This window comes from Lactuca serriola, chromosome 1 (genome assembly GCF_051521515.1).
Source record: "Lactuca serriola cultivar US96UC23 chromosome 1, Lser_US96UC23_V15, whole genome shotgun sequence".
Lineage (NCBI taxonomy): Eukaryota > Viridiplantae > Streptophyta > Magnoliopsida > Asterales > Asteraceae > Lactuca > Lactuca serriola.
The window spans coordinates 18306407-18320582 of NC_136408.1; the positions used below are offsets into that span (position 1 = coordinate 18306407).

At 34.3% G+C, this 14176-nt stretch overlaps 2 protein-coding genes across 3 annotated transcripts; one reads left to right on the forward strand and one right to left on the reverse strand.

Annotated features, from left to right (window-relative positions):
* Positions 1-611: 611 nt before the first annotated feature.
* On the reverse strand, positions 612-5889 carry BIM1 (basic helix-loop-helix (bHLH) DNA-binding superfamily protein). 2 transcript variants are annotated; one of them, XM_079010334.1, is made up of 12 exons: positions 5505-5889; positions 4810-5136; positions 4537-4608; positions 3287-3688; positions 3105-3225; positions 2879-3006; positions 2661-2751; positions 2249-2318; positions 2062-2157; positions 1373-1812; positions 1164-1296; positions 612-1065 (listed from the first exon to the last, which is right to left on the reverse strand). In XM_079010334.1, exons 2-12 carry the CDS (start codon positions 4844-4846, stop codon positions 955-957), a joined length of 1701 nt encoding a protein of 566 aa, XP_078866460.1. In that variant the 5' UTR covers positions 4847-5136; positions 5505-5889; the 3' UTR covers positions 612-954. The 2 variants fall into 2 exon arrangements, with proteins under 2 accessions (XP_078866460.1, XP_078866400.1); XM_079010274.1 differs by having other exon boundaries at positions 2661-2769; positions 5505-5888.
* Positions 5890-12923: 7034 nt separating this feature from the next.
* On the forward strand, positions 12924-13856 carry LOC145052123 (uncharacterized). The gene has a single exon (XM_078999938.1). The coding sequence runs from the start codon at positions 12924-12926 to the stop codon at positions 13854-13856; it is 933 nt and encodes a 310-aa protein (XP_078856064.1).
* The last annotated feature ends 320 nt before the right edge of the window (positions 13857-14176 follow it).

The window sequence follows — 14176 nt, forward strand, 5'->3', positions numbered from 1 at the left end:
ACTCTAGTTAGGACTTAGGCATATGTATTTCTTGTGTTTAAATTTAAACAGAGTTCAATAAATGGATAATTTATTTATGGGACCGGAATACTATTCTTATTGTCGATATTCATACTTGGACAAATTTGTGGTTCCTAATTAAGTTCTTGTTTAGTTATTTATTGCATAAGTTTGCTTCAAGTTGGTGATTGACTCCTTCTCGAAGATAGCATTCTTTTGTTTCAAGTCCCGTTTCTCCTGCTTAAGCCTGAAATTAATGGACAGGCTTCTCCATAGGTCCATCCCACAACAAAAGTTTAAAGTTGCATACAATTAAAGTTCGATAGCACCATGAGGTATACATAATACTCCAACAAGTCAGAATAACTTAATGATGGAACTTAGAGAGAGATATTTATATTAGAAATCTATTTTATTCATCTCATTTAGTTAAATATCTTCGCCTTATAATATTCATATGACAGTGAATAGGCTCTTTTAGAAGATCGAAACTGACCACTTTCTGTGTTGTTTTTTGTTTTGCTTTTGACCTGCCTTGCTCTTTATAAACAGCGGTTTTTATAAAATTCCACGGTTCCAAAAAATAAAGAAACTGAACACTTAAGATAACATGATAAGAACCTGAAAACATGCTCGACTTATTTAAAAGTCTTAAAGAGGTCTCGTTGTTGCAAGTATCCACAATAAAATTGGGTGTTGGTTTCAATAAATTTCCAATAATCCTATCAATCTAACTACAGAACTAAGCCTCTTTATAGAGACAGGCAATGAATAATAACAATACATTTGTGTCAATATATTCTATGCAACACCCCCTGACCTCCCCCCCTCCCATGTACATCGTATCTCCAAACAAAAAAAAAAAACATAAATGATCCTCAATAATGTGAAAGGACCAAAAAATTAGTAAGGATGATACCAAATATTAATTAATCGGGTTTATCCTAGTAACCTTTAGTTTCTGCTAGTCTTAAACCTCTTCAACCCTTTATCGCTCTTTTCTTCCCGTGTGCTTGCAAGTCGTGAGCGTCCCACCGTCTCATTAATGGTAGGGACTCCATGTTTCTGTTTGCAAAAGTACATAAAAACATTAAAATAAAGTCAATGACACCCCACTCAAATTACGTAAATGACCTTGAAATAGCCGAAGAAAATGTAACCACCTTTAGAACGGGTGTTGAGGAATCATGTGTAGTGACAGTTGCTCTTTTCCCTAGGTCAATTTGTACGGAGATGTTGGCATGTGATAGGTCGACACCCGAGCTTTGTAGTGCTTGCGTTAGAGTACTCAATAACCTGTTTCCACACCAATTCGTTAGTAAAAAAAAAACAATGGATAAACAAAAGGACCATGAATTTGGTATATATGTACCCTTGAGAGTAGATGGTTGAGATGCTAATGGTGCCACTTTCGATTGTTAGTTCCTGGTCTTTTAATTTATCAGTAGCAAGGGTACAGTCGGATGTACATGATCTTGAATGCTGTAAATGGGATGATGTGTTGACTGTATCGGCTACCATGGCTGGAATTGGGGCGGTGGCACTGGTGCTTCCGCAGCCAGGGGAGTATATGTTTGGCTGCAATGGGGAAGGAAAAGGAGATCCCTTGTTGGTCAACTGAGGGTGTTGACCGATTTCCTTCATGGTTTCAAGGGAAGAGATGTCGGAATCTAATATGTTTTGTCCCTTTTTTGGAAGGTCAATGCACTTGTTCTCGTTGACTTTTGGAGCGTATAGCAATGCGGGTCCCGATGCACCGTTTTGGATTTGTGGTTGGTCAACAAAACCTTCCGTTACTCGTTGGTTATGGTTCTGTTTGAATCAAAATCAAGACAGATAGTCAAATTAGAATAGGTTGTACTGTGTTTGGCATGCATCGGACTATGACTCAGTGTGACAAAAGTTGCAACCTTTTGTCTCTCTCGTCTGTGCAAAAGACGTGAACCCTTCCTCATAATAGAAAATAGCCCTAGAAATGCTTTGCCAGTGTGACAAATGAAATGCAAACTAAGAGTTGGGGTTCAACAGTTAGAGAAAGAATATGTGAAATCTTCAACTTACCCATGGCATGATTGTTGGTGGTTCATTATTCCATCCCCGACATGAATCCTCGAATTTGTTCACCTTTTCTTGTAGAAATTGAATGTATTCAATAACCTAGAAAATTCACAAAACTCATAGCTTAGATATTTGTCAGTTTGAGTACTGAAGATAAGAGAATTCAGAGATGTGTCTCATAGTGTAGTACCTCTAATAGAAATGATGCCTTATCTCTCTTTTGATCTCCATGAGGGATGAGTTCTCTCAACATAGAAAATCTGCACAAGTATATATCAAATGCCAAATGGTAATATATCCATCTTAGCAATGACCATACTATAATTGACTATCAATATCATGCATTACTTTATCTCATTATGGAAAACTAAAAGGTGGAGCAAGCTCAATGCCCTACAAAAAGGATCCACGGGTTTGGTTTCTAAGTGTCCCAACCAAACTACACTTCCTTTTGCATGTAATTGAGGGTTGAGGGTGGCTTGAGAGATTAATTAATATATGATTGTAATAATTTGTCATACAGTAAATTGTTTTAGAGTTCTCCATGTTTATTCATGTTGTTGGGAATCTTTGAGACCACATATAAGATGCATGTAGTATACCTGTCATTGATTTTGCTTCTTCTACGTTGCTCAGTAGCTGAATGCTTGGAACGCGGGGTGTTGGGCTTTTGATCATTATGTGCTGCGTCCACTTTAACAGACAAAACACCTATCATTTTCCAATTAAAAAAAAAAAATTGTACACTAATGATCATGATATGATTTCATTTTTTTGTGAAACTTGGAAATTAAAATAGCCAAGACTTAAAAAGTAAAACCTTTGTAGTGTGAAGATGGTTCTTTCTTGATAACAAACTCTTCTTCTTCATCATCATCATCTTCTTGTGTATTCTTACCAGATTTCAACATCTCAACAAAACTCTGATTCTTCTGTGTTGACGATGGACTGCATATATCGAAATCACCATTACAAAAAAACATTATATATACACAAGATTACTATTATAAAAGATGTGAAATTAAGTTGAAAGAAATCCAACACACCGAGAAGATGAGAGAGAACTGATAGTCGTGCTCTGATGGTTATGAGCAGATGACGACTGTGATGGTCGCTCCACTGACGTCATCCATGGCGATGGCACTCCTCCGATCTTCATCCCCCCATCTGTTAACAAAACCTTATTAATTCTCACAAAAACACACACTTCTATATAATTTATTTTTACCTCTTACGACATGCCTATTTCCTGCAATATTCTCCTTCCCTGTCTTTCCCTTTTTTACTGTAGATTCTTCCCACAGTGAAAAACCACTCCCTGTGTAAGAACTGCAGTTTGAAGTCTCATCGTTTTTATCACTGCCGCTAGATTGTGCGGCGGCGATGAGGACACCTTCAGGCTTTCCCACCCTTTGACTTTGATTGATACAAGAAATATGACTAATACTGTAAGTTCCAATCCCGCCAGGAAGGATGTGCTCTACCGCAGTAGGAGGAGCCGGAGACGGCGGAAGGGACTTTCCGATCGGTGGTGGTTCTTCGACTTTCTTTCCTACTTCTTTGGTGGTAGTACCATTCTTTCCGACTCGTTCTAATGGTTGCAAGAAGTCATGTGTTTCAAGGTAGCCACCTATTTCATAAAAGATTTTTAATAACGATTTTTATTATTTATTAAAGGTCATATGTGAAAATAAATGCTAAAGATACAAAAAATGATTTTTTAATTTCTGAAAATAGGAAAAGATTTAAGAAAAGAAAAGACATAGATGGGAAGGTTAGGTGTGTGGATGCACCACGTGATAGCCAACATGAATCCACTACTGCTCTAAAATGCGGTTGATATTTTTATCACCGATCCCAACAAAGACATTTCTCTTCATCGTTTTTGTCGTCCTTTATCTATCTTCTTTTGTCTCTTTCAGTCTTTTTCTACATTTCTTGCTTTTTCAACTTTTCATAAACTTATATTATTTTGACACATAATTGATCAAAAAGTAAATAAAATAATTGTAAATGTAAAAGGTTAATTTCTCTACCAATTGTCCAAAAAATATTAACAAAAGTAATCATCCATCTGTATAAATAATCAATACAGCAAACTTAATCTGGAAATATCATAACAAAACTTTACTATAAATTAATACATTTGCGTATTAAATATATATATGACATAATATACTATATTATTATTATTATTTTAAATACATAAAGAGCTCTTATTCTAAACATTTTTATGATACTAATTAAGATAATACAAGCATTTGATTCTTCTTTTGTTCAACTAAGCAAGGTATGTCATAGCCAGCAAGATCACTCTTCTTTTTTGAAGAGATGATGATCTCAACTCTCAAGTCTCAACATAAACCTTAATAACGACTTCGAGTTTGACAATAATACTAACTATGCAAGGTTTAAATTAATCAAAGTGGATGATGAATTAAATAATTAGGAGAATATAAAGGGAATAAATTTGTTTACCAGGGGGAGTAGGAGATGGATCTTGCTGGGAAGGTGAATAAAGTGAAAGAAAATCATGTGTTGGTTTTCTACCTGTAAATTCAACAAAAAAAAAAAAAAAAAAAATCAACGTCATCCACACATACAAACACACACACACACACCATCGTTAACTCTCATAACAAGTAGCAACAATTCCCCCTTCTGTTGGTTGACGTACATCCACGCACGCATCCTGTGTGTGTACGTATGAGCACGTGCGCGTGAAAGAGAGAGGGAAAAAAGAGTGGGTACCTTGGGCTCCAAAGGGACGAGGTTGAGGAAGCTCCATCAGGATTTACAGATTTTGCTTCTCCTCCTTTGGATTGGATCCAATTAATTAGGGCAAAACAAAACGGACAGATGTTGTGTCAGGTGAGGTGAGGTGAGGTCGCGGAAATTTCGAATTATTTTTTGCTGTTGGGAAATTATGGAAACGAGAACGAAAGTGAAACGTCACGGATGTCCAGATCTAGTAGCACCGCCCATGTAGATGACGTGACCGCGGTTGCGCCTCCTCTTCTTGAACCTTGGAGGCGCATTCACCACGTAATTCCGACTGAAATTGATGGATTCCACCACCTTCACAAATCACAAATCTAACAATTAGGAAAATTCGCTTCTGCTGTTTGTACAGGAAATTCAAGTTCATCTTCTGTGGATAATTTTGTAAACAGAATTTTGAAAAAACACAAGGATGCAAATCGAGAAATTTACCTAGCCTAAAATTCTAAACCACTTTGATTAAAGAAGTTAACGTAGTAGACAGAATGAGTTAATTTTTACTTCACAATTCAGCTCTCTAAAATCATAATCGCAGATACAAACAGAGAAACTAGAAGAAAAACTCCAGGAGAAAGTAAAAATAAACAGAAACAGGAAACGTAGAAGGCAGGAACCCCGATCGAAAACGAAAGGAAGTAAAACTCAGACGATCGACAGATGCGTACCCTTAATCGATCTGAACGTGTATCCTTTTGCGAAATTCAGTTGTTAGAACTGCTTTGAAGATGATTACGGAGGAGAATTGCGAAACCAGTAGCCATCAATTAAAATGTTCCATGGAATTCATTCGCAAATCTTTCTTTCCAGAAAATTTTATACAATAAACCTCCTCCACCTCTTGTGCAGGTGGTGTTGTGAAGAAAGTATAGAGAATTGTGTATGTATATGGTGATGGCGATGAAGTGATGATGATGATGTAAAGCAACAGTGTCTGCGCTGTGATGAAAGATAGGATTGTCAGTCCAGAATCCAGATCTCTCTCTCTCTCTCTCTCTTTCTCTCTCTTTCTCTCTCTAACAAAGTTCTTGAGTGTGTGTGATTTTGGTTTTGATAAACAAGTGTGTTTTTATATGGTCACCGTTTCGTCGTCGATAAATTGGATGTAAAGTTCTAACAACGTTTCGCTAACGTCCGTTACCCTCCGCCGCAACTCCTTTCACCATGACGCTCTTACACCGTTATACATTAACCATGTTATTTGAAAGCTTTATTAGATGGTAGTTAGTCACGTAATCGTATGTTTTCAAGATATTGACGTAAAACCCTTAAATTTGTAAAAGAATACGGTTGTACCATAAATACGTTTTAATGTTTGTAAATATACGAACTTTATAATTTTTTTATTTTACATTTGTCATTCTTACATATAATAACACTAGGTGTGAGACCCATTTATTACATGAGTTTATTTAAAAATATATATATATATATATAAAATTTTAACAATTTGAAAAGTTTGAATTTAAAAGAAAAATAAGAAATCTTTTAAATTATTAAAATTAATGAAACTTTAATTTATTAGATACATTACATATATAAACTCTTTTTAATAAATATCTTACATATATATTATCTTACATATTAAATGTGAAATTTTAATTTAATAAAATAAAACGACAAATGGAAAATAGAAAATTTAAAAATGTTAGAAAATGACATATGTCCAAATGAAGGAGAAGAGAACATGTGGCAAAAAACCCTTAATTTATTATAATAGATGTAAAAATACCATTGAATTGAGTTAAATTATTAAATAAAAAAGATCAGTTATATATATATATATATTTTTATTGCAAAATATCGTTGAAGTTTATAATTAAAGTAAAAAAATAATACTTTTTAACGAATATAACTCAAACGTTTTGTCATTCTTTTATCTTTTATTCTATTAGTTTTCATTTAAAATTTAGTACGGTTAATTAAATGGTCATAACTTTTAATGCTTAAAGTTATTAAACACAATGAAGAAAAAAAACATAAATTCGATCGGTTTATAATGTCACATGATTAACGAAGAATAGTAAACAAGATAACATGATTAGTTTGGATATATATAGATCAAAACTACATAGTTTGAAGGGTTCTATATATAAGATTAGGATATATATATATATATATATATATATATATATATATATATATATATATATATATATATAGAGGTTAAGATTCTATGGAAAACAAAAACCCTAAAAATCGTTAAAATGCATAAAAATAATTAGAGATCATAAAACTTTTTTTTGAATTTTTTTATCAAAAAAACGCAACTTTTAGGTCAAAATCTCTTAAAAAAAATTTGAATTTTTTTTTTACAAAAAAAATAAAAATTGATTTTTTTTATTTTTCAGTGAAATTGTAAACAATACTGCGATTTTTTGATAAAAAAATTCAAAAAAAAGTTTTGTGATGTCTTGATATTTTTTTATGCATTTTTATGATTTTTAGGGCTTTTTTGTTTTCCAAATAACCCTTCTCTCTCTCTCTCTCTCTATATATATATATATATATATATATATATATATATATATATATATATATATATATATATATATATATATATAAGTATAAATATGTATTTATATTTTTTAGAAATATTAACATGTTTTTAGAAATATAAACACATATTTTTATGTATTTAGAGTTATATAAATCAAAAGCATGTTTATATGCAAAGACAAATGTATTTATAGCCCGATAGATAGACGTAAAATACATATTTATACTTGTAATTAAGTTTGGTTGACAAAATCAAAATTAAGTTTGGTTGACGAAATTAAAAAAAAAAAATTAGTTAAATTCCATTAAATTATGTGTCATAATATATCAATCATTCTTTGGTAAAAGATTGATTTTAGATTCTATTCATCATGTGTTTTTATAAAGACAACAATGTTTTCATCTCTTTTTATGTTATTGGTCATCAAATCAAAACATATTTTCACCATCTCTCATACACCCCACCAACCCATACACCTACGTGTGTTATTTCCAATTTGTCAATGAATGATTTCATTTTCAAAACATGCACACACATAAAAATTTTATCTTTATGTTTACATGCCAATAGGGTTTGAGTAGTTTCATATATTTCAACTTAAGGAAACGTGACTATAGGAGAGTCATAAGAGGAGGACAATGTCCAATTCCACCATATCCCAAGGAAAGGAAGACATTTTCACCTTGATCAGAATATGGAAGACCATCTTCAGAAGAACGAGGAAGACCATTTCTATTTTCATAAGACATCTAAGTTGGGAAAATAGATAATTCAATTTAGTTGATTTTAGTCCTTAATTATTAACCCATAAATTAAATTAATGCTAGGATCCATATTTTCATTTCGTAATATGAAAAGGTATGTCGTAGTCATATCACAAAACTATTTTAGATAGGTAGAAATATTTCACCAACTTCAATCATATGAAACTCCTAGATCTTTCGAGATTTTCATTGAAATATTAATGGCATGTTTAATATCGGATTATGCTCTTACCAATTGTGACTAGGATGCTAAGGATCACAATTATCATGTGAATAGCCATGAAAATTTGTTCAAACACCCCGATCGATTTATAGTCTCCCATTGATGTGCTGATTAACCACACACACTCCTTCAACAATTATAAACACAAGCTGTTTCATCATTTCATCTTTATAGTCTCACACTAGCGTGTCGGTTAACCACATATGTTTCACTAATGACTCCTAAAGAAATGATGTACGTTTTCATGGATAAGCATACAATTTCACATTTTCTTAAAGTAACTAGAGTGGAATTTTAGAAGGTTCTAGTACTTTATAGCATTATACTTTTAATGTGATTATGTCCTATCGTACCTGTTCGGCTAACGATCATCCACCACGCAAAAGAGTGATGAGTGAAAAGGACACCCTTTCAACGGTCATTTTATAGGTCGTTTCCTTATACCCCTCGTATAGAATGACTTCGTGAATGAGGCCTACTAATGATTCGACTGACTTTTCTTATACATATAGTAATTAAACATTTATATATGTATAGGGTGTATTTTAAAACCTTTTTAAAACACAAGTTTTAAATATTAATTATCTAAATTAATCATATAATTAATTAATCAATTTAAACCTATCATGGATTTATAATTATCTTTTAATTAATCTTATAATTAAATTTATTATTAAATCCATAAGTTTAATTCAATTTAATTAATCTTATAATTAAAAATTATCTACCCAGGATTATTTCCTAATATTTAAGGTTTTATTTTCAATTATCTAAGGCATTCAAAATTCGAATTTTGGCATAACTAAAACCAGATAATCACCAAAAATAACCATATAAATCAGATTGGGCAGAAAATCCCGAAATTCGGTTTTGTACTATAGTCATGTCATGACAGACAATGTTTCACGTCGTGACAGGCAGATTTTTCGAAAATCTTATTTTGTTCAGTTCATCTCATGTACAATCAATGTTAGACATACCTTGGATCTGATATCACTGGTGGGTTTTATAGATTATAAATAAATAAATAAATAAATAAATAAATAAATATATATATATATATATATATATATATATATATATATATATATATATATAGAATGTGAAAAAACACTTAACAATTAAGAGGGCACATGCAACCTAAAAGGATCTATGTCATAACACTTTGATGGCAACATACTATGAAAACAAAACTATATGAACCCATATATAATCAAAATCATGGAATTATGATTACCTACATTTGATTTGTTGTAGTAAACAAATAACTTCAATCCCTTGTAGTCGTTGGTTTTGGAAAGTTTAGCACCAAAAGGATGATGCATCTAATGGTTCACACTTAAACCCTAGAACTAGAAGACAAGAGAAGATAGAGGAGGAGATGTAAAATTTCGTTCACAAACTTTTAGGAAGTGAGAATGATAGCTTATTTTATTTCCTTATTTTTATTAGTTTATTTTAGATTTTTAGATCTTTTTATCATTAATGCATTGTAATTTATTTATTTTTCTTTAGTATGGATCATACCGGATGCTTGTTATGTTGCATGAGATATTTTTTAGGTTTTTCGGTGCTTGTTGCGGTTGCGAGTTGATTGGAGACAGGCTTAGTGGGCTCCCGAGGCATTATTGGGCTGGGCGGAATCAAAGAAGAAGAATTGGGCTTTGAAAGTTACTGGCTTGGATTATTTGGGCTTGTGAAGATGGATCATAAAATTCTAATTTTGGGCTTGGAGCATCCATTTGGTGGCTAAATGATGATTGGTGCATTTCAAATTACATGGACAAGGGGGGGGGGGGGGACCAAAGGAATCTTTGGTAGTGGAAGGGTGTAGTGGTGGAAGGAAGGACCAATAGCATTACAACAACATTTGCACGGGTGGAATTTTCGTCGCGCGGGTACCCGTGCAACTGCCCAATTTGGGCATTTTGGTCATTTGGCACACCATAACCTTTGGGGATTATATCTAGAGGCTCATTCATGATTTTCCACCATTGGAGACCTGTAAGAGGCGATTTTGGGAGCTAGAAACCATTTCCTTTCATTTTTCCAAATCTTAGGTAGTTTCTTTATGCAATTAGATTATTGTTCTTGTTACTTTGTTGCCACGAGTGGCTAATACTCATATTTGCTTGAATTTGGTTGAAAACCAATGAATGTTTGTGGGTTTTGAAGGATTTATGTTGATTATCAATTTATTCCATGTTTATGATTCTAGTTTGCAATTATTATGCTTATTTGATGCTTTGATCATGAGCTCAGTATTTGATTGAGCAATGGTTGATTTATTTCATTGATTTTGCATTGGATCATTGAATTTATCTAGAACAAAGGCTTTATGATGGTAGAAATCATCTCTAGCTTATGAATCATATCTCCTTAATGGATGTGTAAGCAGTTGACATCCTCTAGGAATTAGGGATTCCTTCATTCTTAAGGCTAATTGATTTCTTGGGATTAATTGCTTCAATTGACCCTTGATCATAATTAAGAAGGTGTGTTGTGGGCTTCCCCAACCTCCATACTACCCATGAGGAATCTTGGCATATTATGCTTCATGATTGCTATAAACAATTTGGGATGAAGGATAAGCTTTGTATTAGATCCTAATGATAAACACACAAATGTTCATTGTGTTGAATTGCCTTAGTTAACCAATTATTCCCAACCTTTGAGCATCTCATCAACTTGCTTAATTGCAAGGTTTTTAGTTATTCAAGTATTTTAGTTTTCAAGTAATCACCCCCCCCCCCCCCCCACTTTTAATTTAATTGTAGTTAATTAGTTTAATTTCACTAGTTCTATTGAATTGCATTGGTGATTGAATACAACCATTTCCCTGAGGATCGATACCCCTTTTACCATTATATTACGTTTATTTAGCAATCAAATGGTGTAATTTGCTTGGTGGGCTTGACATCCCACCAAGTTTTGGCGCCGTTGCCGGGGAAATTGGTTATTGTTATTTGATTGTTTATGCCTAGGTCTACAAGAACCGGTGAACTACTTTACAATTCGGAAATTGAAAAAGAAGCAAAAAGATTGAAAAAGTTAGCCAAACAAGCAAAGCAACAACAACTCGTTCAAGCTTCTTCCTCTTCTCCACTAATCAACATAGAAGATCAAGTTCATACTTCAAGTGATACCGACACCGAACTGAGTTCTCCAATTGTTGGTCAATCCTTTGAAGACATTCCTTTTGAAAACTACATAGCCATGAATCAGACTCCACCTCACAATCCTAGCCCAAACCCAAACCCAAAAAATCAAGACACCAATACCCCACCCCATCAACCAAGATAACAACAACAAGAACCTCTCATTGATATGCCACCTTGGAATCAAGCCCCTCCACAAAACCAACCCAATTACCAACCACAAAACCAAAACTTCCACCAAAACAACCAACCTCAAAACAAATGCCTTTTAAGTTCAACAACAAGTACATTACCCAAATCCACCTAATTACCAACACCCTCCAATGCATCAACCCCCAATGTATCCACCACAACAACTCCCTTATCACCAATACCCTAACTACCAACCTTATCCACCACAAATGAACCACCAATACCCACCCTACCAACAATATCCCAATTACATACAACAATATCTTAATCACCCCAACCCACCCAATCCCCCTCAAGAGTTGACACTTAGACAAATGATGGAGATGAATGTTACTCACACACCTCTTGGTATTGTTTATCCCGCAAACCGTCGAGGAATTGAATTGAAGTCAAGTTTCATACATCAACTTACCAAGTTCCATGGTTTGGATAGAGAAGATCCTCAAAGGCATTTGAAGTCCTTTCACATTATATGTGTTAGCATGTTGCCCGAAAATGTGACATTGGATGATTTCAAGCTAACCGCCTTCCCACTTACCTTGGAAGATAAAGCTAGAGAATGGTTATTCAACTTGCCACCGGGATCTATTCACACATGGGAAGAGTTACTCAAGGCCTTCAATAGCAAGTTTTATCCTCCCTCCCGGATATCAAGTCAAATAAGTGACATTTTGAGGATTCGTCAAGGGGAGAATGAGACTTTTCATGATTTTTGGGAGCGATTCAACAACTTGTGTACAAGTTGCCCTCAACACAACATTCCCGAACAACTACTTCTTCAACAATTTTATGAGGGAATGAATGACAAAGATAGGAGGATGATTGATGCTTCAAGTGGTGGTGACATCTTCAACAAAACCCCACACGAGAACCGATTACTTTTTGGTACCATTTCTCAAAATCAAAGGAATTTTGGGACTTGAAATGACATGAAGAGAAATTCTACACAAGTGGTTGGTGAAGTTAGCAACACTCAACACTTGGAATCAAAGCTCTTGGATTTGACTAATGTGTTAAGTAAAATGGTGGTGGGAAGTGGTCAACAATTGATGGTATGTGGTATTTGTGCAATGACGGGCCATTATACGGATAAGTGTCCTACACTTGGAAGTGGACCGAAAGATGTGAATGCAATGGGAGGATATCAAGGTCAACCAAGACCCACGAGATTTCAAAACAATTTCAACCCAAATTGGAGGAATAACCAAAACAACCCTTATCCACCAAAGCAAAATCCATCAAATCTTTTGATGAGACCCCAACATCCACAATACCAATCCCAAAAACCTCCATATCCACAAAATTCTTATAACCCTCCAAATTACCAACAACCTCCACAACAAGGCCAATCAAGTGGTACCCATCAAATGAGCCTTCAAGAACTTGTCACTTCTCTTGCTCAAAGCCAACCCCAATTTCAACAAGAAACCAATAATACTTTCTCCAACATTCAAGCACAAATTGGAGACTTGGCAACCGCTCTCAACAAGATAGAACAAAGGGGTAAACTTCAATCACAAACCGAGAAGAACCCCAATGTGAGTGACATCACCTTGCGAAGTGGGAAAACACTTGGAGAAAGTCAACCTAAAAGAGTTTCAAGAGAAGACGAAGATGAAGGGATCATTATGGAATCTCCAAAAGTTATAGTTCCTCCAAAGGAACCGGTTGTGCCAAACGTTGATCAACCCGACTCTTCCAACAAACCCATCAAACCATTGGTCATATCACCTCCCTTCCCTTCCCGGTTAGCCTTTTCCAAGAAGATAGAGGAACAAAATGAATTATTTGAAACTTTTCGCAAGGTCCAAATCAACATTCCACTATTGAATGCTATTAAGCAAATTCCAAGTTATGCAAAATTCCTCAAGGATTTATGCACCAATAAGAGAAAACTCAAGGCAAATGAAAAGATTCAAGTCAATGCAAATGTGTCTGCGGTTATCCAAAAGAAGTTACCTCCCAAATGCAAGGATCCGGGAATATATTCTATCCCTTGTACCATTGGTGATTTGCATGTCAAAAGTGCCATGCTAGATCTTGGAGCCTCGATCAATGTGATGTCATATTCAGTTTTTCAATCTCTCAATGTTGGACCTTTGGAAGAAACTGGAGTAATCATTCAATTAGAAGACAAGTCAAGTGTGTCTCCAAGAGGAGTGTTGGAGGATGTGTTAGTATAAGTTAATCAACTTGTTTTTCCGGCGGATTTTTATGTCATTGATCTTGAAGAGAAGACTCCTTCCAAATCATCTATGATCCTCCTTGGAAGACCTTTCATGCATACCGCTCACACAATCATTGATGTCCATATAGGAAAGATAACTATGGAGTTTGATGGAGAAACCATTCACTTCAACATCTTTGAAGGAATGAGGTACCCTAGTAACATTTCTCCATTGTATTGGGTTGATGTGATTGAGCCAATAAACAGGATAAGCCTAAATGTATGCACAGACAAGATAATCATGGAAGATGATTGTAATCCTAAGAGGGAACCTCA

What these genes read in the sequence shown, in the direction of transcription:
- BIM1 (XM_079010274.1), bottom strand. Translation starts at nt 4,846, where the DNA reads ATGGAGCTTCCTCAACCTCGTCCCTTTGGAGCCCAAG. An exon ending in TCGTCCCTTTGGAGCCCAAG is followed by an intron (nt 4,609 to 4,809) that starts GTACCCACTCTT and finishes TTGAATTTACAG; the next exon opens with GTAGAAAACCAACACATGAT. An exon ending in TCAACCATCTACTCTCAAGG is followed by an intron (nt 1,297 to 1,372) that starts GTACATATATAC and finishes GTGTGGAAACAG; the next exon opens with GTTATTGAGTACTCTAACGC.
- LOC145052123 (XM_078999938.1), top strand. Translation starts at nt 12,924, where the DNA reads ATGAGACCCCAACATCCACAATACCAATCCCAAAAACCTCCATATCCA.